The 26,763-nt window shown below is 42.2% G+C and overlaps 1 protein-coding gene across 1 annotated transcript; it reads left to right on the top strand.

The window, feature by feature from the left end:
• Positions 1 to 5,944: 5,944 nt before the first annotated feature.
• rhbg (Rh family B glycoprotein) lies at positions 5,945 to 13,619 on the top strand. Its single transcript, XM_058053669.1, has 10 exons — positions 5,945 to 6,312; positions 9,570 to 9,756; positions 9,830 to 9,980; positions 10,067 to 10,214; positions 10,312 to 10,478; positions 11,180 to 11,317; positions 11,622 to 11,755; positions 11,971 to 12,092; positions 12,766 to 12,839; positions 13,074 to 13,619. The coding sequence occupies exons 1-10, from the start codon at positions 6,135 to 6,137 to the stop codon at positions 13,149 to 13,151; spliced, it is 1,377 nt and encodes a 458-aa protein (XP_057909652.1). The 5' UTR covers positions 5,945 to 6,134; the 3' UTR covers positions 13,152 to 13,619.
• The last annotated feature ends 13,144 nt before the right edge of the window (positions 13,620 to 26,763 follow it).

The raw sequence follows: 26,763 nt of genomic DNA, 5'->3' as shown, positions 1-26,763 counted from the left end.
CTGAAAGGAACATTTTTTATACATTTGTCTTTATTTTAATGTCTTCACTTATTTATTTTCAATTGATCATCAACATTTTATCCCTCTTTTATTACTTTGATTACATTTTTGTTATTATCCTTATTTTAACATTTTATTTTTTCTATTCTTAACACTGCACAAGCTATGTTGTCATTTTTAAATTAATATTTCAATGTTTATAGTTATTTTTTTCCCACACCCTTCTGTCTTCTCTTTACACAGGAAGTAAACAAAACTGAAGTGACAAAATGTAATCATATAATACAACATTCTGGCCTTGCAAGGACCGTTCAAGGCCCCCCGACAATAATAGTGCATGAGCAGTGTGTGTGAAGCTCCATTAAAGCCTCTTGATGTTCTTCTTGGATTTCACCGGAACATGACCAGCAGGTTTGGACGTGCATGCATCTTTTTCTTTCTCTGGTTCCATTGATGCCCTCCCGCCTCTGATGGAGAGATTGTGTTATCGCAGGGCCTCCTGGAGCCAGCCCCCCATCACTGATGGATGGATAAGAACTTCCACTATAATTCCATAGCAGACATAAAGTGTGTAGTGCTTGAACTTGCAGAGACAAGATCCATAGCAAAGCTGTGTAGAGATATATATTCTATACTTTTTTTATTATTATATATTTTACGACCTTCTAAATAAATTGTTTGAAACATTATTAGAGCCCTGTAGACATGGAATAACAACCCTATGGTCACCTTCACACTCATATTACCCAATGTGATAAACATAATAAGAGAAAATAAGCAATTTGAGAGATAAATAAGACATAGACTCACACATGTCAGAATTGAGAGAGCTCCTTGTCGTTCTTTTTTTACTTCTTGTTCTGTACAGTATTCATGTACAGTAAAGGAATCATCAATGTAATGTAATGACCAGTAGGGGCATTATTATTGTGTTGCGTTGCTAGGGGAGCTGAGTTATACAGTCCAATCAAGTCAAGCTTCTGATTGCATAAAATGAACATGACAGCTTGTAAATATGTTTATATGTGGAGATGATTAATTTTTGTTTTGGGTAATATTTTTGCAGAAGTGTGCACTTTTGCCGTGTATGAACAACAGTTACAGTATGTGCAGGTGTAAACAATTCTTTACTATCTAGTAGGTATCTTGAAGGTGAGAGGAATGCATTGTTGTCCTTCACGATCACATGACTGACACGAGACGTCAGGTATGTGAGACAAGTTTATTCGGCACACACCAAGCGATAACAGCTTTGCATCGCCATGGAATCCAACAAGGACAATAATCACCCTTAAATCACATCAGTTTGTCACTTTCTAGGTTAATGGTTTGTGACTGAACCGCCTCTCCCAGACAACTTAGATTACTCATGGCTAGGGTTGGGTATTGCTTATGCCGGTGCCAAATCGGTACTTTCGAAATGGTCCCGGTGCTTAAACGATGCCTGAACCGGTATTTAAAAAAGGAAAACATACAGATTGTTCCATAATTTTTGTCATAATTATCCCAGCAAAACTAGCCTTTTCTTGCAATACTTTAAATCAGGGGTCTCAAACTCAATTTACTTGGGGGCCACTGGAGCCAGGGTCTGGGCGAGACTGGGCCGCATCAGGTTTTCCAAAAAAAAACAAAAAAAAAACGCATTTATTAAAAACAGAAAAATGAATAAACTTTGCTTTGGTTTCGATTTTCTACAAGAAAAGCTCTGATAAAACATTCCACTGTTCTCAAATATCTTACTTTTTATTTTTCTACACAAAATAAGATGAAAAATAAATAAACAAATCAAGAATAAAGAAAATCAATCAATCAGTAATAAATAAATAAATATAATAATAACAATAAAACGGCAAATAATAAAAACTTAAGAAACCACATATAGTTGGTGGGTAGACAAATTATTTTTTTCAGATTAAAATGAACAAAGCATTATTAGAGCCCTGTAGACATGACAAAACACAACTATAGTCACATTTATACTCTTTTTATTTACAACATATTGCGCAACTGCAGGGTCTTGAGATAAATGCTAACTCGCAAACTAGAGAGCTAGCGACTTAAACGGTAGCCTTCAAGTTATTTCCTTTAAACTTAAATAGCCAAAAACTTACCACTTCCACACAGATAGGGAGGATAACTGTTAACAGTTATTTAACCTTTAACATGATAGACATCCCTACTCATGAATTTATATATGAATTTTTATTTATCCTTTGAGGCCACCTAAAACTTCCCTCCAAGGATGGGCTACAGATGGACTGTCAGTGTATCGAATCCGGACTGTTGAGGATGTCATTCAAGAAGTTTTGGCTCTCATTTGAGCAACTTTCAAGACCACATATAGGACAGCTCTGATCTGAGGGAATGACGTTATTCTATAATGTCGAGGAAACCGCCCAACTAAAAATAGTTCCCTCATTTTGGATACAAAACGGCAGTGGTTACTCACGTTTACGTCAGCATCAGAGCTGTTATGGTACCCAGTTTGGGTACCAGACGGACTGTCAGTGCAGTGATTTGATCACAACTGAACTGTTCAGGACGTCTTAGAAGACATTCACCTCTCACCCAAGCAGCCTCCATCAGTTGATGCTCAAGACTGGATAGGACAGCTCTAGTCCGAGCGGATGGTACAGGATCCAAATATTTATCCTCTAAGAAGCGCCACCTTAACCTAGAATGGTTTCACTCTTTTGGGATGCAAAACAACAGGTAGATACAAGAGCGTGAGGCCTACAACTGGCCTATCTAATCATTAGCATGAACTAACGGCTCCTGCTTGAATGAGAGGACCTGGAGGAATGGGAATATTCACGAACATTAGCCGCATGCTAAATTGATGCTCTGTGATAACAGAAAGTGCACACTGCTCATAAAGTAACCACCTCTACAGTAAATTCTTCACTTTTTTAACTTTGGAGAAAGTGAACTTGAGTGTGACTGTTTGATTCAACAAGAGCACTTTACTCAAGACGAGACACGACTGAAGGTCCATATAGACCACCATGGTCCTTCAGTATTTGATAACGTGCCATCATTATTTTGGGAAATAGCTTGCTGGGCTGCATGGAGGACGAGTGGTTAGCGTGCAGGCCACACAGCTAGGAGACCTGAGTTTGATTCCACCCTCGGGCCATTTGTGCATGTGTGGACTCCCACTGTCACGCCCTGTGTGGGTTTGCACGTGACAGGTTGAGTTTGAGTTACCTTCTTGGGCTTTGGTTTCCGTTTTGGACTCTTATTTTGTATTGGACTTCCTCTTTTGCCTCCTCTGCTTTCGTTGCCATGGTCACCCACACCTGTCCCTAATTTGTCCTCTATTTAGTTCAGGTGTGCGCTTTTCCCTTTGTGGGATCATTGTTGTTTGTCCGTCAGCTACCTGAGTTGCTTTTTCCTGCTGCTGCAATTATTGCATGCAATAAACATTATTTACCTGCTGTTGGTCCTGCTCTCTGCATCCTGGGGTCGAACCTTAAAGCAATGAAGCCGTGAACACCCACATTCCAAAAACATGCTAGGTTAATTGGTGACTCCAAATTGTCCATAGGTATGAATGTGAGTGTGAATGGTTGTTTGTCTATATGTGCCCTGTGATTGGCTGGCGACCTGTCCAGGGTGTACCCCGCCTCTCGCCCAAAGACAGCTGGGATAGGCTCCAGCAACCCTGCGACCCTCGTGAGGATAAGCGGTAGAAAATGGATGGATAGATGAAAGAGCTTGCTGCTCAACAGGAAGACAAATAGCCTCCTACCAATGAACAAAAACTGCCTCTTGACTGAGACACGTATTTAGAAGTATTCATTCATGAAGTATGCTTCATTCAAATGTGATACTGAGTACTAACCATAGTTGTGTCTTGTTGTGTCTTTTCCACTTTCTTCAAGTTTCTGATTGGCTAAAATGCTTTGGGGGCTTTGCTTTGACACGCACTTGACAGCAGATACGTCTCTCCTGTAACAACAAGCGCTCATAGCTTCAAGGTCTTCCACGCTTGTGTTTCAGAGAGGTAATAGCTGAAATTCCCTCAAATAACAACAACATTCCTTCTTTTGCCTCTCGCAGGATGATGGAGGACGCTGATAGGATGTGAGTGACATCTCTTATCAACCTATCGGAAGCCACCTGAGGGTCAAACTACTTTTCTTCTTTTGGAATTCTGGCCCGTCTAAAAGAAACACGCGCACTATTATGCCTCATGACCAGGGAATGTGAGCTTTTTCTCAGCTTCTAAATTTAACACCTAACTCCTCCGTTAGCCACTCAAATTTAGCCATAGAAGGCTAATGAAGGCTTTTACTTGCATGGGAAGGGCGACATGTGTTTTTATAAAACCTGATAGTTACACAATTCAAAACAGCACAGCATTGCTACAGCACTTGAGGTACTAAAGCAAACTTTTTCCACCAAGTGTCTTCCTCAATGTCTCCTACCTGGCTGCTCTAAACGCAGCATCCTTCTACCAATACATTCACCATCTCTCCTCTGGACATGTCCCAACCATCTCAACATGTAATGTCCCTCTGATGTACTCCTTCTTGATCCTATCCATCCTGGTCACTCCCAATGAGAACCTCAGCATCCTCATCTCTGCTACCTCCAGTTCTGCTTCCTGTCTTTCCTTCAGTGTATCTAGGCCAGGGGTCTCAAACTCACGGCCCGCGGGCCAAATGTGGCCCGCAGGACACTAGTTTGAGGCCCCCGCCTTGATATGAAAGTTTAATGTTAGTGCGGCCTGCGCAAGTTTATATATATATATATACATATATATACACATATATATATATATATATATATATATATATGGATGCTGTATGGTATCATGTACCCAGAAAAAATTATTACGTTTGATTAATGTTCATGTTAAAGGTTAAATAACTGTTAATAGTTATCCTCCCTATCCGTGTGGAAGTGGTAAGTTTTTGGCTATTTAAGTTTAAAGGAAATAACTTGAAGGCTACCGTTTAGGTCGCTAGCTCTCTAGTTTGCGAGTTAGCATGTGTCTCAAGACCCTGCAGTTGCGCAATATGTTGTAAATAAAAAGAGTATAAATGTGACTATAGTTGTGTTTTGTCATGTCTACAGGGCTCTAATAATGCTTTGTTCATTTTAATCTGAAAAAAATAATTTGTCTACCCACCAACTATATGTGGTTTCTTGAGTTTTTATTATTTGACATTTTATTATTATATTTATTTATTTATTACTGATTGATAGATTTTCTTTATTCTTGATTTGTTTATTTATTTTTCATCTTATTTTGTGCAGAAAAATAAAAAGTAAGATATTTGAGAACAGTGGAATGTTTTATCAGCGCTTTTATTGTAGAAAATTGGAACCAAAGCGAAGTTTTTAAAATTTTTTTGTTTTTAATAATTGCGTTTTTTTTTGTTTTTTTTTGGAAAACCTGATGCGGCCCAGTCTCACCCAGACCTGAGCTCGAGTGGCCCCCAAGTAAATTGAGTTTGAGACCCCTGCTCTAGACCAAACAACATGGCCGGTCTCACCACAGTTTTGTATACCTTTCCTTTCATTTTAGCTGTAACTCTTCTATCACACATCACGCCTGACACTTTTCTAAACTTGTTCCATTCTGCCTGCACACGCTTCTTAATAATAATAATAATAATAATGGATTTGATTTTATAGCGTATATTTTCAATACACCCAAAGCACTTGACAAGGAAGTGAACATTCATTCACTCCTCTGTCAATTAAAGATTGGCAGAAGGACCGTTCAAGGATTATGATTAAAGGTTTTTTTTTTACATTCAGGGAATAAGTTCATGTCGAGATATCATTGAAGGGGTTAGCATAGTCCACGTAGTATAGAGGACTTCAGTAGATAAATTTACCTGCAAAGGTACAGGCAGCAAGAGGTGGAGCCTTCCCCGTAGGTGTGTCCAGTAGGTGTGACCTGCAGAGCAAAAAGACACTTTCAAAACCAGCTCAGTTGTCTCTGTCCTTCCACCCTCACACACACACATACACACACACGCACACACAAACACACACACATTCCTGTCTGCTTCTGCACCCCAGATTGTGTCCTAGCGGGTCCACATTTCTCTGCCGGGTCCTTTATCTTCCCCAGCAAGACTCATTGAGCCTCTTGTGGCACCAGAAGTGCAGCAACCATGACTGAAGCATCCACCAACATGCGTCTGAAGCTGCCCATCGTGTGCTTCATCCTGCAGATCATCCTCATCATCCTCTTCGGGGTGCTGGTCGAGTACGACTACGAGACGGACGCCAAGAAATGGCACAACAAGAACCACACCGACTACGACAACGACTTCTACTACCGCTACCCAAGTGAGTGGCCTGTCCATGTCTGGGAGGTTAAGGGTGAAAGGTTACTAAGAGATGCTTCATAGAATGGATGCATTATTCCTATAGAATATATGTGAATAACTTTGCAGAAGGTGCAAGCTTGCAAAAACCTCAATTGATTACATTAAGACTGGTGGGAACTACATTACCCATCATGCATCACACCAGCATATTACACATGCAGGGTAATATTTTAGTGGAGATGGAGAATGAGTAAAGTTATCAATAACATTGAAATAATAATATATATAATATAATAATAAAGTTTTTAAATAGCCACAAAACAGCTAAGAAGTGATTTTGATGTTGATTCTCATCCTGTTGTCATGTAAATAGACCAACGATGACTGCAAGAAGTCATGGCTTGATGACAGTGTACAAACACAACTAGACTGTAAAAGGGCATGATTGTGTGCAAACTAACTGGGAAAATGTTGTTTTCCATGCAAGACAGATAAGTTGCCTAGCAGTGTCTCTAATTGGATCGGGTGTCTTCCAGTTGGCTGCCTGGACTTGCTCATTTGCTGGCAAAAAGCCTTTCTTTTATATTGTAACATACTGTTCAAAGTTGTATTACGTCATCAGTGTCCCTGCATAAATCCCTAGACAGCGTAATATTGGCCTGCATTTTATAGCATTATATATACTTTTCAGAAGATAAATTCTACTTTAAAGTTTCAGATTTGTGTTTTCCATACATGGATGTTTATATCATTTATCGTTTATATCATCATTTAAAAGTCTGACATGAGGCTCCATAAAACAATGACAAGAATGTTGTGTTAACGAAGAGGGCAAAAGTACAGTGAGCTCCGGGCTATTGTCTTCCAAAAGGGGCGGAGTCACTGCCTTTTGATATTGATACGGGAAGTGAAGTGAATGTAACCCCTGATGCACTTACACTACCCAGTACCCACACTACCCACTCAAATGAAAAAACCCGTACCTAACTGTATCTAATTAGTTCTGAATTCATCAAGGTGTCAATCAAAAGTGACAGAGTATGTTTGGGCCTGTCAGAGCGGGTTGGACGCCATCTGAACTCGTGAGCTTCTGCCCTCGGGCGCAAATGATGGGAATGCAGAGAGATAAACACTTTCAACTTATCGACGTTTTTATCTTCAGCGTGTGCAAACTACTCAAAGCAAACCTTCCAGCTTGGTTTTATTTGAGCACAAGACTTCGTTTGTCACTCGGCAGCATCTGATTGATAATCAGATAGCTGTATTGAGATGAGATACGGACGTTACTAAACTGTTTTCATTGCACCCGCACAGCAGCTGTGAATAAGCAGTGGCGGCGCCTTCCTGATCTAATTGTCAGCCGTCTCCCGGACGGGTCACATGATCTGATTTCATCACTCTAGATAAGCCCTCATGTTACAACATGGGAACTGAAATACTGTATATTTTTTGTGTTTCAGCTTTTTTTTTTTGTGTGTGTCGGAGAGCAGAAAGGGAGAGTTTAAACAGGTCAACATGTTCATGTGCAAGTGTTAAAAGTAACTTTATGATGTGCTTTATTTGCTCCCCTGAGATAAGAAGGCCATGTCCAAGGACTCAAAATGGATAGCACTATCAAATGGGCATCACTTCCGTAGTATACCTTGCGCAGGTTTGGCCTCCATAATGGTGAGCACAATCCAGAAACATTGCATCGTGACTATGTACTCGGCACACTGTGCAGCAGTTACTTGCACCACTCAAGGATCCAAGGATCAGGGTTCACAAGGACAGGTATGTGTGCCAAGAATGTTGTGGATTTATAACACAGGTTGTTAAAATTGACAGAACAATGGCCAAGACTCACAAAGTGTGTGGGTCTCTTACACAGTATAGCTTAAAGCTACTGTAAATTCTGTAAAATAAGCCCCTACTTTTTTCATAAACTTTGGACATGATGGCTACATTCTTTACTTGGGAACTACTTCATAGTTGTTGATATACTCTGCCACTCGCTCGTCAGGGAGGAAGTGCGAATCATGAGCTATCAGTGCACTCAACAAGCTTGTCAATCCGTTGGGAATTGCAGGATGCACACATAACATATAACAACAACAGTATAACAATATAACAGTCTGACTCACAGTGACATCTTACCAACAACACCAAAGTCATCACACAGCAAATTAACACTCAAAAGATATACTTGAGGAATATACAAATATGTACCAATGCGAGTTTAACTGAAATAATAATTATTTGAAGGTTTTCCCCAATGCGTACGTCTGAGCAATGCATTAATTGGGGTGCTGCAATGACATCAGCCTCCCTCTTGGTTCTGTGCTCTGGGCTTCTCTGGCAGCAGAAGTTAAAAATATGTGAAAAACACAGGAGAACGCTGGGGAAAAAAGGGGCAAATGGGATGGTTGACAGGTATGTCTATAATACTGAAAAATATTATGTCTCAAGTCTTTAAAGGTCTTGTGTGTTTGGTAGCCTGGCTAACTCTTGCAGCTATGTCCATATGCAGTTGTTTTCCGTATTTGCCAACATTCATCATGATTCATCCTTGCAGCATTTTCCTGTTGCATGTGTTTTATGGCGTTTGTGAGTTTTTGGATCATTTCTGTTTATAGCGCGTTTGCTGATTATTACTTGTTATAATTACTACTTACTTTTACTATTATAACTGTATTATTTAAATGGTTAAGCACTTCAAGTCATTATCATAGTCCATGAGAAGAATCAGACCAATTAGTAGACAACATTCTTCAATGTTTGTCCTTTTTGTGTTCTCCCAGTATAAAACTCCTCAGATACAGTATGTCACCAAAATTTCAGCAGAGCTTTGATAGCTGCCTCTGTATTGTTGCAAGTATCTGGGCCAGGAGGCCAATGGGGACACTGGCATCACCTACTGCCTGTCTGTGCCAATTAACTGTCACCATGGCAACAGCAGCCATTGAACGGTCTATTATTGTGGTCCTGAAACATTTCACAGCAAGGGTGCAGGTGTGCAAAGGATCCCAAATTATCAACTGTGAAATGAAACTTGAGGATATTTGACACAGTATGTGGAGCTCCAAAAATGTGTTATGATCGGAATATGCAAATATATGTATATTAGTGTTGTTCACATACAGTACATCCTCAAAGTAATGGTAAGGATCCAAGGCATTACACACAACACCAATGCAGAGTTGATACGTTGAGGTGAAAGTGAAAAAAAGTAGTGGACAAAGCATTGAGCTTTGTGGAACACCACTTTGACACACTTCTCTGCCGTATGTCTTTCAGGCTTCCAGGATGTGCACGTGATGATATTCATCGGTTTTGGCTTCCTCATGACTTTCCTGCAGCGCTACGGCTTCAGCAGTGTGGGCTTCAACTTTCTGACCGCTGCCTTTGCGCTGCAGTGGGCCACGCTCATGCAGGGCTTCTTCCACGGCATGCACGGCGGCAAGATCCACATCGGGGTGGAGAGGTGACAGCGTCCTTCACCATTAGCATCAGCGCTGTGTGATGTTCCTTATTGCAACACTTTCTGTCTTTCCTAGCATGATCAATGCTGATTTCTGCACCGGCTCCGTCTTGATCTCCTTTGGAGCAGTTCTGGGTAAAACCAGTCCAATCCAGCTTTTGATCATGGCGCTGTTTGAGGTCACTCTGTTTGCTGTTAATGAGTTCATTCTGCTGTCTACTATCGGGGTCAGTTATTTGCCTTCTGTTGTCTTCTATGAAGATGGAACAAATAGTGTCGTTGCTGATATTTATTACTGGACTTCATTTTTCAGGCCAAGGATGCTGGCGGTTCTATGACCATCCACACCTTTGGAGCTTACTTTGGCCTGGTGGTGGCTCGAGTCCTGTACCGTCCCAACCTGGACAAGAGCAAACACAGGAACAGCTCGGTGTACCACTCGGACCTCTTTGCTATGATTGGTAAAAAACAGATGCAGTCTAATAAAAGCCCAAAAGGATAGTTTGTGCCTTTTTACTTGACTAAGCTCCTCCTGATTGGCCATCTGGGTCCATGCAGGTACCATCTTCCTGTGGATGTTCTGGCCTAGCTTCAACTCGGCCATCACCGCACACGGAGACGACCAGCACCGCACGGCCATGAACACCTACTATTCGCTGGCCGCCTGCACGCTAGCCACCTACGGCATGTCCGCCCTCACGGCCCACGACGGCAAGCTGGACATGGTGAGAACGACATGGCTGAGGTTTTGTCCAAGCAGGTTTTGGTCATCACACTGGATCTCAGCCCGTCTGCTTTGGAGATAAGAGTTCATAGTTGTGATGTGTTGGCGCCATTCTGCCTCTGATAGAAATCAAACACGACAGGACCATGTATGATGCTCTCATCTGATACAGGAGAGGGCTGTTGACAGGTGGGCGGAGCTAATCTGACTTGGACATCATCAGCGTTGTTTCACCTCAGTGTGGTGTTTAACTTAACAACATTTTAGACACAAACAATCATACCAAGACCAGGAAGCTGCTGGTTCTGTACATTTGGCAGATTGCTGGACTATCATTGGCCGTTACAGTCTCGTAAAATTAGGATCTGCTGTAGTTTGAAGTCCACAATTGGTTGGTCTGGTGAGCATTATTATTACTGACTCTACCAAGTAGTCCACAGTATCAAGTATTCTAAAAAGTACAACCCATATAATCTTCTCTATCTTTATTGGTAACCTGTTCTTTAGAACGTAAACATGGCCTTCTCTTGAGACCTGGAAGCACTTCCTCTTATACAGCGCCACTGCAAGTGCTTTTGGCTTCCCTGCATGCCCTCTGGCGCTAGATTTTGCAAAACATAGCTAAAGTTATGTCCCTTTATTGGCCCCTGAGCCACTGGTTTGAGACCACTGAGCTACAGTAAACATGTTCTTCTTTCATAGGTCCACATCCAAAATGCTGCCCTGGCCGGTGGCGTCGCGGCGGGAACGGCTGGCGAAATGATGCTGACTCCGTTTGGCTCCATGATTGTTGGCTTCTTGGCTGGCATCATCTCAGTGCTGGGCTTCAAGTTCCTCTCGGTAAGAAATACAGTCACTGAATTAAATCTTGTCCCATTAAAGTGTATATAATAGTTCAAATGCAAATTTGAACAGGTATGTGTTGGTAAACCTCAGTCAGTCTGTGGACCCTGATTTGAGCCTGGGTGGAACGCAGGGCTGGCTGCAAGGTGCAGGCGGGTTACTTATACCAAACCACATTACTTTCAATGTACATTTTGAGTTTTCAGAAACAAAGATGGTATCCAGAGGACAGAAGCTGCTCCGATTAAAGCATATAGTGCTGATATTTTGAATATATATTCACAAAGTATTTTTGTTTCAGCCCATTCTGGAGGAGAAGCTGAAGATCCAAGACACCTGTGGGGTCCACAACCTCCACGGCTTGCCTGGCATCCTGGGAGCCATTGTGGGGGCGGTCACCTCTGCCCTGGCGACCTCGGACACTTACGGAGAAGGGTAACTGTTTTTTTGGCTAAAGTTGTGTCACACCAAGACTCCTGCTGTGTGTTTAGTTTATGCTAAGCTTCTCCAAGCCTCTCCTGGATCTAAACCAACAAATGTAGCCCGTCCAGAATGTCTGCATTGTACCCACAAAGCCAGTTCAAATAAGCTCTTCCTGGTAGGGCTTTGCCCAGTTGGAACTAAAAGTCCCATAATGCCGTGTGTCTCAGCATGTCAGATGTGTTCCCTGATGTGGCGAGTGGAGACATCGAGGCTTCCTTCCAAGGCCTCCGACAGGCCATCTCCTTGGCGGTGACCCTGGGCATCGCTCTGCTGGGTGGGCTCATCGTCGGTAGGTTGATGTCACGCAAGCTGCACAAACACCAGCGTTTTTATCGTAGCAGTGCTGCCCATTAGGTGGTGCTGTTTCCGCATCTACGTCATTTCATTTTTAGATTCAATACAGAGCTTTTTTACTTGGGTAATGGAATGGGCTGTTATTCAACGTCGCTGTGCCAGCTAAATAGATAAATATATGTTTCTATTTCACTTCTATAAGGACAAATGATTGTGTTCAGAGAAATGTATGAAATTGCAACTCATAATTGTAAACTCCAACAACTGTAGTAGATGTTAATGATATGATGATAATAATTTTAGCCTTGTTTTAGCTCTGAATGAATGTTTGGATATTGTATTTTAATGCATTTTTAATGCATTTAATGTATTTTTTGCGTTTTTTACTCAACTCTATTTTTATTTCTTTTTCTCTACTGTAAAGCGTCTTTGAGTACTCTGAAAAGCGCTATACAAATACAATTTATTATTATTAATATTATTAATATTATTAATATTATTAATATTATTAATATTATTAATATTATTAATATTGTTAATATTATTAATATTATTAATATCATTAATATTATTAATATTATTAATATTATTAATATTATTAATATTATTAATATTATTAATGTCATTATTATTATATGAATAATATACAAACACGTGTTATATTTTAGGGTTCATAATGAAGTTGCCTGTCTTTGGTGCACCTCCTGACACCATCTGCTATGAGGACAGCATCTACTGGGAGGTGAGTGTCATTTTGTTATTATGGCCGCAAGAGGGCAGTGCTGCATCAAAAGGTCATATAATCAGCACTAGCGCTAAAAAACAGCAGGTGGCGCACTTCACTTATACATGACGGTATCACGCAGGTGGATTTCTAGTCACTCTCATGGAAGATGATGGCGCTTTTACCGTGGGATGACGTCATTGCATCACTGTATTGTTCAGTGTTACACTGTTTATGTTATTTGTCTTCAAGGTGCCCGGGGCCGAGGAGTCTCATGAGGAACAGCTGACCACGGTCATGTCGGCTGAGACCGAGAAACTCAACAGTTAGACACACACACACACACCTAGTACTTCATAAAGTAGGTTTCACAGATATATTCATATATCTGCTGGTCCTGCCTGTCAAAAAAGGGACATTTCCTGCAAAAAGACACAAGAACAGGCTTCCACCACTAGAGGGCGATGTGCTGCAGGCCCGCCGAGCAAACATAATTCTTGATGGATGAAGGATGGTCTCATCTATAAAAAGTCGCTCCCATATGGTTACACAGCTCAACTTCAGCAGCCAGCCCACACCAAAGACTCTTTTAGAAGCAGCACATCCCGTCTGGAAAGTTACATTTGTTCAAATCATTATTTTTTTAAGCATAGTAGGTTAGGGGTTTTGTGGTTATTTCTCCCATTAAACTGTATGACTTAACATTTGTTTTGGCCCTAATTGTGTTATAACAGCCTGTATTCTGTGAGTAGAACATATTTTTAGGCTCAGTAATGTAAAATAAACAGTTTAAATATGTGCTGTCTGTGGCATATTTAATAACATGTACCAACAATGAGGCTGAATGAAAATGCACAAAAAATCTACATATTGAGGGTATATATCATTCCACAGTGTATATATTGTATGATAATATAATATACCGTGGGGTTGAGGAAGGCAATGCAATCAAGTCTGCGCTTGTTATGAAGAAGGCTGCTCGTCATTAATCCTTTTTTGTCTTAAAGACTTAACGAGTGTATTGCAATCGCAGCGGAAAGGGTTAATGCGTCTGCTCCAGATGGGGTTTGTCTTTCACCACTTAATTAACACAGTTTCATTTTCAGGGATCAAACAGCCCAAGAAAGCGGGTGTCCTCGTTAGATACGGTGTCCTCGGGGCCCCGAGTATGAGGGCTGATTAGTGCTACTCTTTAGGAGGGGGGGTTGGGGCGGTGTGGGGTACATCATCACCACTAAAAATCATTTTTAGGAATATGTCCATAAGCTGTCTTCATTGATGCTGCAGCTTCAGGACACATGCAAAGTCTATGACACAAGAAAAGGCCTCACTGGCGGCCATCTTGGTTATCTTTTATACTACTTGATCCTACTGTGTTGTAAGTCAAGTTTTTTAAGTCAGAACTTGTACTGTATTGAACACCGGCGTCTCAGAGTCTTAGTAATGAGACCACTCATCAGATAGGAGCACATGTTCAAGACTACCAGGTTGATTTCCTGAGCATTTCCTGATGTCTAATTACCTTTTTACTTTACTTTACTTAACTTAACTTAACTCAGTGAGTGACAGGATACAGCAAGCGGTAACATATAACACAATGATGAAGACTCTTTACACGTAACAGCGTGTTACATAATGAATACTACTGTTTTGAAGGTTAAAATATAGCGAATGCTACTTGCATTATGGCCTGTGATTGGCTGGCCACCAGTCCAGGGTGTACCCCGCCTCTCGCCCAAAGACAGCTGGGATAGGCTCCAGCACCCCCGCGACCCTCGTGAGGAAAAGCGGTAGAAAATGAATGAATGAATGTTTTATGGCTAAACAAAGAGGCAGTGCACCAGCAACTCGCCAAGCCAAAAAGGCTCCAGTATCCCGCCGAAACCATAGTAAGGATAAGTGGCATTGAAAATTTTGAAAATGTATGAATTCACGAGAAAAATCTATGAATGTGTTTCCGAGGGGACCGGAATCTCAATTTCAAATACATTGATAAAGTATAGTGGCACAACAGGTTGCTTTAAAACAGAAAGTGAAAGTCAAATAAGGATAAGATTCAGATGAGAGCGTGACTTGTATAGTCTGAGGTTGACAATAAGGAAAGCTACATGGTGGAAAGCTTCTTACTGTCTGTTTGAAACCAGTCATATAAAAACATGGCAGAATGGAAGCTCTTGGTTCTCAGGTTATGGACAGGTACGATACTACAGTGTGCAAGGAAGGCTCAGGTCGTTTTTGTGTATGCTCAGAGAAAATTAGCGAGACCATTGGTAGCGGCATGCAACTATGTATTCCCCCGACAATTAAACATTGTACAATGAATGGACAAATACAGAATGTGTTGAGGATGAAACTAACAAAAACATTGTTATGAATATGTAATAGATTAACAGTTACATTATGAAATAATGAATGATGAATTCAAGATTAATGATATCAGGTGATACCTTGTAAAAAGGTTGCTTTCCTAAATTGGCTCATATTAGTACATCATTTGGTCGTTGTTAGTTCTAGGTTAAACAGTCTTGCTCCCGACATTGATCCCTGGGGTACACCGCAAAATATATTTAAGATGGACTAGTATGTTCTCTGTATTGCATATGCAGTTTGTTTAGTAGCTTTTCACTCCTTTGATTTCATTAAACACCTTGATTTCATGTCCCACATTTGTGGGACAGGTGGGACGTCAGGGCCAGCACGTCCTTCTCTGCTGGCCTAAACACTATCCACTACGTGTTTTAGACCCTCCTCTGTTCCAACTTCACATTTGTTGACATTTTCCTTTCTTTGTCAATGATTACTGCATAAATCTTCACAATAAGTTAGAATGTAGACATCCTGAATGTGTGTGTGGGGGCGGGGGGGTAGCATTGGTCTCCCCTCGTAGCAGGCCCCCCCCAACTCCAAGCCCCCTCACCCCCCCGGCCGGGTTGGTGATGGTACCTCAGCGTGAACAGGCGCCGCAGTCTTTTCCCAGGAAGCAGAAGACAGGTGGTCAGCTGTTTACTGAATAGTCGCTCCCACTGAAGAGCTTAATTGAGCCTCATAGTGCTAATTAAAATGCAGGCCAAAATAATCGTGATTATGCTAATTATTCCGTTGTTTCTGGTGTTGTCCCGTGCAGATTTGCTTGTTTGCAAAAGCCCCCACTGGTAAAAATAGAAATTTGGACTGCAATGGTAATTGGCCGTATGAAAATATGTTAGACGAAAGCTGCATGCTAATTGTTTTAATTGCTAAGATGTATGCTGGTGTGAGCCGCGTTCATTAGAATAACTGCACAATAATAAAACGCACCTCTGAGATTGCTTGGATAAGAAAGAACAATGCAACATAACAAAACGTTTTATATTCTATTATAAAAACAGAGACGAATTACAGTGTTGCTTTTTATGTTATGTTTTATGTTTTTGTTTTATTTCAACATAATGACTTATATAATAATAATGGACCTTTGTGGGATGAGGCCGATGGTGCAACTGTGACCCCACGAGAGGCGATGTATTCATTCATACCCTGTCGTTAGCTTCGTTCTCCTCAGATTTTGGCTCAACATTTGCAGTAAGACTCAGCTTCAGAATCCTCCCCTTCTCTCTTCAATTGCCATTGTCCACTCATAATAAATCCAGGTTTAAAAATGCCTCACACACTTATTAAACACATTTTAAAGAACACAATGTGTACTAGTGGTTAGCAAGCAGGCCTCACGGCTAGGAGACCTGAGTTCAATTCCACTCTCTGCCATCTGTGTGTGGAGTTTGCATGTTCTCCCCGTGCGTGCGTGGGTTTTCTCCGGGTACTCCAGTTTCCTCCCACATTCCAAAAACATGCTAGGTTAATTGGCGACTCCAAATTGTCCATAGGTATGAATGTGAGTGTGAATGGTTGTTTGTCTATATCTGTCCTGTGATTGGCTGGTGACCAGTCCAGGGTGTACCCCGCCTCTCACCCGAAGACAGCTGGGATAGGCTCCAGCACCCCCTCGACCCTCGTGAGGATAAGCAGTAGAAAATCAATGAATGAATGAATGAATGAAAAATGTGTAGGTACTCACCACTAATGAATAAAGAGATGGAATTAGAGTTAATGTGTAGCCTTTAGTCTAGTCGTAATAATTCTTTGTCTTCTTTCTAATGCCTTTCATTCTGGATTGAAGATTGTTGTCTTTATGTTACATTGTTTTTTTCCTAATTAAATTAATGTTTTAAATAATAAATAATTTGAAGAAAATTTGACAAAAAAATCTGTCAATTTACGAGGCTGAGAAATTCTTGACTGCAGTGATGAATAACTGCAGGTTAAGTAATTATGGAATTATTAGTTAATTATGGAAAGATTTAAGAATAACTACTACTGGCATAAACATTGTACAATGAATGGACAAATACAGAATGTGTTGAGGATGAAACTAACAAAAACATTGTTATGAATATATAATAGATGACAGTTACATCAATACATTATGAAATAATGAATGATGAATTCAGGATGAATGATATCAGGTGATACCTTGTAAAAAGGTTGCTTTCCTAACCTGGCTCATATTAGTACATCAGTTGGTCGTTGTTAGTACTAGGTTAAACAGTCTTACTCCCGACATTGATCCCTGGGGTACACCGCAAAATATATTTAAGATGTACTTGTATGTTCTCTGTATTGCTTCCTGTTTGTTTAGTAGCTTTTCACTCAGTTAAAATCACACCCTTGATTTCATGTCCCACATTTGTGGGACAGGTGGGATGTCAGGGCCAGCACGTCCTTCTCTGCTGGCCTAAACACTATCAGAAGCACGGACCTACATTTACTACTTCAGTTGAGTATTTGTTCCATGAGATTGTGTTTTGTTGTGTGTCTCTTGGCTCCACTGCTTCCACTACGTGTTTGTGTACTTATATTAGATTTTTTTTGTCCAGTCAGATTTCAGCTTCTATGTGTTGCCTTGTCAGTCTTCATGTCACAAACTCTATTAGCGACGTGGTTGTTTGATAAGCTGAATAGTCTGTAAATATGTATTACCACGCCTACGAGTTATATTGTTATCAATATCTTGTATAATTGCAATGCGATACTGGTGGAATTAAGAGATGGATTAAGTCCTCACTGAAGGCCCAGGTAGCAAATGCACCACCCCCACCGATGTAAGCATGAGTGGGAACATGAAGTGTTTCTTTCTCAGAGTCGATCCCATTTGCGCTTTTCAGCGTTCCACTTTCCAGCTCTTGCAGATTATTTCTAGAACAAAGCCAGCTCGTCAGCAGAGCAGCGGCCTGCTGGGAGCTGGCGATTGACGCCAGCGACAGCGGACTGAGCGTGGAGGGTGGTGTCGTGAGAGAGAAGTGGGGGGGGGGACTAAACGCAGGAAGTTGTTGAGTTGAAGAGGTTTTCAGCCACTTGACTGAAGGGAAATTGCCTCCAGTGTGCACGAGTGCTCCAAAGTGCTTCACTCCACGGAAAATGGTGAGCCGTGTGAAAGCCAAATCAACAGTGACAGCAGTGACGCTGCTCATTCACATCCCAAAATGTTCCCTTCCTCTGCATGTAGTCTAGGGATGAGCCGGATAGCCGTTAAAGATAATATATTTTTGACGGGTTCTAACAGTAACGAAAACATCTCTTCATTATCTGTAATTGTGTATTCACTCTTCATGCTCTGTGATTGGCCAGTCGCACACAGTGGCCGCACCTCTACATTGTAGACCCTCCTCTGCAAGTCCAGCCTTATTAAAAATACAAGAATTTCAAATAATGATGGCTGAAATCTTCAACTGCAGTTTAGCTTGCATAACAGCTTTAAGATTGGCAACTGTCCCTTGAAAAACGGAATTGTTTAAAAATAAGAATACAAATTTTATAAGTGCGGCACGGCGGTCGAGTGGTTAGCGTGCAGACCTCACAGCTAGGAGACCAGGGTTCATTTCCACCCTGGGCCATCCCGTGCATGTGTGGGTTTTCTCCGGGTACTCCGGATTCCTCCCACATTCCAAAAACATGCTAGGTTAATCGGTGACCCCAAATTGTCCATAGGTATGAATGTGAGTGTGAATGGTTGTTTGTCTATATGTGCCCTGTGATTGGCTGGCCACCAGTCCAGGGTGTACCCCGCCTCTCGCCCAAAGACAGCTGGGATAGGATCCAGCACCCCCGCGACCCTGGTGAGGAAAAAGCGGTAGAAAATGAATGAATGAAACTGACACAGAAGACAGCAGTACAACTCATCTCTCATCTCACTGGGCTGCGTGTGCTCTCCTCAGTAAACATCCAATCACTGTTAGAATGCAAATTAGCAAAGATGCCGCAAAACAAAGATTAATATAAAGTTGGTTGCATGTTTAAATCTGGATGTAGGATATTTTATGACAAAGTGCAATCCACTTCTCCCGGTTGAGGGCTGGACACACAGCTAACAAGCAATGCTGCAAACAAAACACTGTTAGCATGTACGCCCGCTTAACATTTCTGTGCATGTCTAGAATCGGCTCTTAATTTTTTATTATTAGATTAAAACAAATATGGACAATCACAGGTAAATCCATAAGACACCGACTGACTTACATTTATTCAACGAGCATCTCTTTTTTCTCTTTGAATGAGATTCATTAGATGACAATACATATATATATATATATATATATATATATATATATATATATATACACACACAATACATACATATTGCATGCCGTGGCTGTTTGTGGTTGGATGAAAAATGTGAAAAAGTTGGCAACATACAGTGGGTTGCAAAAATATTAATACCCATGAGCAACACTCGATTTCTTGGCACATAACAAAGGAAATGTGTGATTCTCCTTTTTACATGAAAGAAAATAGCACAAATGTGTTCGTTCTGGGCTGCACGGCGGTTGAGTGGTTAGTGCGAAGACTTCGCAGCTAGGAGACCAGGGTTCATTTCCACTCTCTGCCATCTCTGTGTGGAGTTTGCATGTTCTCCCCGTGCATGCGTGGGTTTTCTCCGGGTACTCCGGTTTCCTCCCACATTCCAAAAACATGCTAGGTTAATTGGTGACTCCAAATTGTCCATAGGTATGAATGTGAGTGTGAATGGTTGTTTGTCTATATGTGCCCTGTGATTGGCTGGCGACCAATCCAGGGTGTACCCCGCCTCTCGCCCGAAGACAGCTGGGATAGGCTCCAGCACCCCCGTGACCCTCGTGAGGATAAGCGGTAGAAAATGAATGAATGAATGAACGAATGTGTTCATTCTGAAGCGTTGTGAACTATAGATAGATTGCACAAGTCTGTATTTCATTGTTGGAAAAGTATTCACACCGAGGCATCAAGTCATAGTCAACACTTTGGTAGCAATACCAGCAAGTCAGTTGCCCACTCCTCTTTGTAATACCGCTCCAGCTGAGTCAGGTTCCGTGGTGATCTTCGGTGAACTTCGGTCTTCACATCCTGCCACAGGTTTTCTATTTTGTTGAGGTCCAGGCTCTGACTTGGCCAGTCTAGAAGCTTCACTATCTTCTCCCTGAACCATTATTGTGTCACTCAAGCTGTATGTTTTGGATCATTAATCTGCTGAAAGATAAACCTCAGTCGGAGGTTCAGGGTTTTTGCAGACATGAAGAGGTTCTTCTCCAGGATGTCAATGTATTTGGCACTATTCATCATCCCTTGCACATGAACAAGCTCACCAGGACCAGAGGAAGAGAACCAGCCCCATAGCATTATGTTCCCACCTCCATGATCAAGGTAGGGATGGTATGAGCTGCATCATCGGCTGTGTTGGCTTTGCACCAAACATACTTCCTGGTCTATGTTTGCCAAAAAGTTCAATTTTGGTTTGATCTGCCCAGATCACTTTTTCTTCAGATATGGCTTTTTCTTTGCAAAACGTCCATGGAGATCTTCCTTGTGTAAAGTGTGGTATACGTATATGGACTTGTGTACATTAATCCCAGCAACCTGGAGAGACTGCTTCAGGCCTTCAGAAGTCACAGAGAGGTTTTCTCCTGCTTCCCTGAGCATTTTCTCTTGCCTTGTGTTGTGATCTTGAAGGGATGTCCTGTTCTTTGGAGGTTGTCAGTGGTACCATGACGCTTCCACTTCTGTACCAGTTATGCAACAGTACTTTTTGGCACATTGACGCCACCCACGATGGCTGCATAGCTTTGCCAATGTCTATGCTTCTCTAGAACTTTTTTTGTGAGGTCTTCTGACAGATCCTTTAACTTTTTGAATGTTGTCTGCTGACAAGGATGGGGTGACTGTGGACAGGTGAATATTGGGCACAATTTATAGGGAGTAAAAAAGCCTATAAGAGTCACAGGTATGTTAATGCTTGTGACACTATAGTATAATGCAAGAGTTTTTGGTGTGCAGTCGACTAAAAATGACAACTTTGGTGCAAGTGTATGAATAGTTTTGCAACAATGAAATACAGACTAGCGCGCAGACCTCACAGCTAGGAGACCAGGGTTCAATTCCACCCTCGGCCATGTCTGTGTGGAGTTTGCATGTTCTCCCCGTGCATGCGTGGGTTTTCTCCGGGTACTCCGGTTTCCTCCCACATTCCAAAAACATGCTAGGTTAATTGGTGACTCCAAATTGTCCATAGGTATGAATGTGAGTGTGAATGGTTGTTTGTCTATATGTGCCCTGTGATTGGCTGGCAACCAGTCCAGGGTGTACCCCGCCTCTCGCCCGAAGACAGCTGGGATAGGCTCCAGCAACCCCCGCGACCCTTGTGAGGAATAAGCGGCAGAAAATGAATGAATGAATGAAATACAGACTTATGCAATCGATCTATAGTAAAGAGTACTTATGAACAATTGTCATGATTGTGCAACTTCCTTTCATGTAAACAGGAGAAACACACCTTTACTTGGTTCTGTGCCGAGAAATTGAGAGTTGCTCATGTGTATGAATACTTCTGCAACCCACTGTACTTTCAACTGCCGTCAGGTTGAGTTCCTTTTATGTGTGTGAAGTTTTGGTGACGTGTCTGCACTGTGCGCCTGTCAGACAATTAACCACTGCGCAGGGTGCGCTTCACCTACACCAAGAACAGACCAGGTCAGAGCTGGCGATCTTCCAGGCACCTTTGGCATGCTGTGCTGTCACAACATTGTCACATAGATGTATCATGCCTATCCCTACTGCAAATGAAGATGATATCAAAGATTCTATAGTTTATAGAACTTCAGCTAAGTTCCAGGTGAGTTTAACTGAGTCTTCTGCTGACGGAAAGACCAAGAGGTTGTTTGTCCACCAATCAAAGCTTTGTAGTCATTATATCATTGAGGTGACACGCTGCTGGGCTGAAACGTGAATAGAAGCCTCAGAAGACTGAGCTCACCCCAAATGTAAAACTCATAGAAGGACAAATGCAATCATTTGCAATTAGAAGATCTAAAGACACAGCATGTGAATGACCATTGTGATGGGGCTACGGGGTCACATGTAGGGCCCAAAGAGGGCAGCCTCTAATCCCGGAGTTCCTGCGAGGTCCCCTGGCGTCGCACCCGGACACTAACAAGGGCTCCCAGTGGAGCCATTAGAAGAGGAAAAGCCAACAAAGGCCGTCATTACACACTCCTTATGGGGTTGGGGGGGGGGGGGGGGGCACGCTGGACACCACCATGACAAAAGACAACTGACCCACCTCTCCCCCCAACCTCCAACACCATCAAGCATCCATTCAGGCCCTCACCTTCAGCACCGAACACCCCCGCCCCCCCTCTCCAGCATCCCATCACCATTCAGCAATGATGCAGACACTTCCACCACACGCAGGCCTGCGAGCTGCTGCTTTTGTGGGCATGCGTGATTGAGCGGTAGAGGGGGTCACCGGAGGTCTGAGGAAGTCGAGGGCTTCATGGCTTGTTAATGGAGACACCTTATTGAGGGCACATGTGGCCTGTCATGGACCCACTGGTAGCTAGGAAGAAGAATTAAAGAATCAAGTGAAACAGTAACAACAGAGTTGTAAGTTATAACCAGCCATTTCTTAAGAGCAGATCCTTTCACATGTTCAAGGATACCGAAGCCTTGATGAGCAGCTTGGACCAGGCATGCAGGCAGTATTGAGTAATGTGTCTTCACTTTCTGAGCAATTGTGCAATGTCTGGTTTCACTTTCATGGTGGTGGCTTTCCTTTTCTTTTGCGTACTGCCATTACAGCAGTCTTTGTCAAGACTGTAATTTTGTCGCCATTATCAGCGCCATTAGATATTTATTGAATTAAATTGTGTTTCTCACCAAAATGGCGTCAAAGAAATTTGCAAGTGCCAGCATCTTGAGAAAGAAGGTGAGAAACACAACAGAATTCAAGAAATAACTCATGATAAAACAGGAAGCTGGTGTTGAAGAGGAAGTGTTGATCTTGCTGCTGCATCGTGTCTTTGGGAACAATCACGTCTTCAATTAAGGTAGAAGGAGCCTTAATTGTTCATTTGTCCCTTTCATTTGCCGTTTATATGCATTTAGAATTATTTAAAGCATGTAAAACTATGATTATAAAACTAAAACACGTGTCAGATTGTACGCTAACCTGAAAATGTACGCCATGTTGAAAAGGTCTTATTTGAGGGGCTGCACATTATGCCACTGACTTGAAAACAGATCGATAACCGAAACTGACTAAAACCAGAGAGCGAGACAAAGATGGCGGCAGCGACAAATGTGGTCTAAATGAATAAGCGGGTCCTGGAAGCGGGCGGCAACGTAAAGATGAAAAGGAGAGGGTAAGTAACATGACGTCTCGATGGGAATTTCGACAGCGTGCTCTCCCCACAACCCTTCCTAACCTCTCCCATTCTGCCCAGCGCTCCCAGTACAAACGCTCTTTGTGGGACGGCCAACAAAACTTCATGGCACGCCAATTTGCATAAAGGCAACAAGCGACTAGACTTTTTCTTTTTAGTCCTCTTGTGTGGGATAGGACTGCGTGCGCTCCTCCCTTCGCCATGGCGGGGTGCGGGGGGGCGGGTGGGGGGGGGTGCGTGCAGGATGAAATGGATGTGGATGTGCTCGTTTCATGGCGACACACACACACTCTGGTGACGAGGCTCCCTTTTGAACGTAATTAAACGAGGAGGTGCCTACACAATGCGCTTTTGTCTTAGAGCAGCGGGAGGAGGCGGGGCCAGAGGGCAGGTGGAGGGGTGCTGCATATTAATTAGGAGGCCATGGTGTGAAAGCCAATCAGGCGTGTTGAACAGATGACATAGTGGGACAAATATGGCGCTACTTTCCCTCCGCTCTCCCACGGTGGCGGTTGCAGCAGCGCAGGGATACAAGACGGGCGCGCCGCCATTTCCGGCAGTGACGGTGCAAACAAAGAGGGAGGACCTGTCTGACCCAGGAGGGAGGCGGAGTATGGATGTCCTGCCTGCAGGGGGCGTTGTTGAACCTAGCTATGTAATCTTGGTCATTAACCTGACAATGTAGATAAATAAAAGTCAATGTTTCATTTCAAACACACATTGGCTGTTCTTTATTTCTAACGTGTTCTTCACAGTGAAATGTTTGCTTTTTCCTCAATAACTAATTTCATTTTCATTTCCGGATACAAGTAGACACATGACACACATTACAGTTTCCATGTCTTTTTTTAAGCACTTTCTTACCAAATGGATACAAAAATATTGTAACATATGTTACTGCTACAGTTGCCCCTCGCAATATTGCGTTTTTTTAATAAGTATGAAGTCATGAAGTCAGCCATGGCATGTTTGATATGAAAAACAGGTGGAAAAAACTTTTTGGCTTCTTAGGTGTCAAAGATATAAATTTGATGCTAACTGGTTAGCTTGCTAGCTATTAGCCGTATCGAGTCCCTGCAATGTGGTATAAACAATGAATAAATTGGAGTTTAAAGGTGATTATAATTATGTTAACAACTATGAAAATATTCAATTTATTAAAATTAACCAGTATGCACTCAAAACACTGTTAGTACCTGCATGTTGCACTCAACATGCTCCCAATGGTGAGTGTGCCGCAATTGACCCTACCCGCCACTCAATCACCGCCATCTTGGCTACGTAGAGAAAGGGAAGGGAATCCGGTAAGCGGGCAGCAACATTAATTGACTTAGGACAGGACTATACTGTCAAAAGTTTCACTCTCACACAAATGAAGTAGAGAGTTGACTTTTTGAAGTGTACTGATGGAATTAGAGCAGGGGTCTCAAACACACGGCCCGCGGGCCAAATGTGGCCCGGAGGACACTAGTTTGAGGCCCCCGCCTTGATATGAAAGTTTCATGTTAGTGCGGCCCGCGCAAGTTTGATATGGATGCTGTATGGTATCATGTACCCAGAAAAAATTATTACGTTTGATTAATGTTCATGTTAAAGGTTAAATAACTGTTAATAGTTATCCTCCCTATCCGTGTGGAAGTGGTAAGTTTTAGGCTATTTAAGTTTAAAGGAAATAACTTGAAGGCTACCGTTTCGGTCGCTAGCTCTCTAGTTTGCGAGTTAGCATGTGTCACAAGACCCTGCAGTTGCGCAATATGTTGTAAATAAAAAGAGTATAAATGTGACTATAGTCGTGTTTTGTCATGTCTACAGGGCTCTAATAATGCTTTGTTCATTTTAATCTGAAAAAATTATTTGTCTACCCACCAACTATATGTGGTTTCTTAAGTTTTTATTATTTGCCGTTTTATTATTATTATATGTATTTATTACTGATTGATTGATTTTCTTTATTCTTGATTTGTTTATTTATTTTTCATATTATTTTGTGCAGAAAAATAAAAAGTTAGATATTTGAGAACAGTGGAATGTTTTATCAGAGCTTTTATTGTAGAAAATCGGAACCAAAGCACTGAAAAAGTTTGTATATTTTTCTGTTTTTAATAAATGCGTTTTTTTTTTTTTTGAAAACCTTATGTGGCCCAGCCTTGCCCAGACCCTAGCTCCAGTGGCCCCCAGGTAAATTGAGTTTGAGACCCCTTAATTAGAGTCTTTGTATCCTCCAACTAGGATATTTTCTGCTTCCGAGTATGCCCATAAGCCCCGCCTTCATCTTTCTGCGTCTACCAATCATGTCTTTGCTTGCACCTGAACTACAGAATTCCAAGTAAACAAAAGTATCCCGAGTGGTAGCAGGAAACACTTTGTTTTATGCAGCGTGAATGACGACAAAAGCGCACACAAAGCGCCAGGAACGCCATTGAGCGTGAGCGCTCGGCATTGCCCTGACAACAAAAAGCGTTAGCGCAGATTTAGCGTCACATCTGTTGGCACGGCGGAACAATCTGGGTGTTCTAAATCAAGCCAAAGTGCTTCACTGACCAGCGTGGCAACGTCCGCTTCTTTGTCTTTCCTCCATTTTTTTTCTCTCTGCTGGGTTGCCAGGTTTGTCGGCCATTTCCTTCACCGCCTTCTTTCTTAACACCAATTGAATTTGTCTTATTCGGTTTAATCTGTCCTCTTCTTTCGGGGCCTTTCACTGACTCACGCTGTATGCCAACTTTGGCCTCCATTGCTGTTGTGCTCACCCCCCACCCCCCCATTTTAGAGCTGCTGTCTTTGGATCTCCGCTGTTGGCACAGCCTTCTGAGTGCCGCGTGACGAGGGGAAGCTGTGTGTGAGCAAACGGGTGCCCACGCTTGCCCCCAGAGCCACAAAGGAGCCTTTCTTTGGCCCTCAATGGCCTCCATTAACGCCACCGGGCTCTCTGCCTCAGGGGAGGGGGCGTGCAGGGGGCACACTGAGGCGGCCATTAGAGGCAGGAAGCTGGCAGAAGCGGCATCATGGGAGACGCGCCAGAGCATTAGGACAAGGGAACTGATGCACACTTACACTCCCAAAAGAACACATTACACTTTTATTCCCTTCACCTTTGACTCTTTGGCAACATACATGCACCCTTTTTTGGTGCACACATTAGAGGGCAATTATTATTGATAAACAAATCTTTCACACCGCAAGCATCACTAAAATTCTAACATGGGTGTTGTGATTTA

Source organism: Doryrhamphus excisus, chromosome 17 (genome assembly GCF_030265055.1).
Source record: "Doryrhamphus excisus isolate RoL2022-K1 chromosome 17, RoL_Dexc_1.0, whole genome shotgun sequence".
Lineage (NCBI taxonomy): Eukaryota > Metazoa > Chordata > Actinopteri > Syngnathiformes > Syngnathidae > Doryrhamphus > Doryrhamphus excisus.
Note: the sequence above shows the minus strand (reverse complement) of the source record. Positions and strands in the feature narration are given on the sequence as shown.

Coding starts and splice junctions, on each gene's coding strand:
- rhbg (XM_058053669.1), top strand. CDS start 6,135: ATGACTGAAGCATCCACCAACATGCGTCTGAAGCTGCCCATCGTGTGC. Junction 9,981..10,066: donor TTCTGCTGTCTACTATCGGG/GTCAGTTATTTG, acceptor TTCATTTTTCAG/GCCAAGGATGCTGGCGGTTC. Junction 11,318..11,621: donor TGGGCTTCAAGTTCCTCTCG/GTAAGAAATACA, acceptor TTTTTGTTTCAG/CCCATTCTGGAGGAGAAGCT.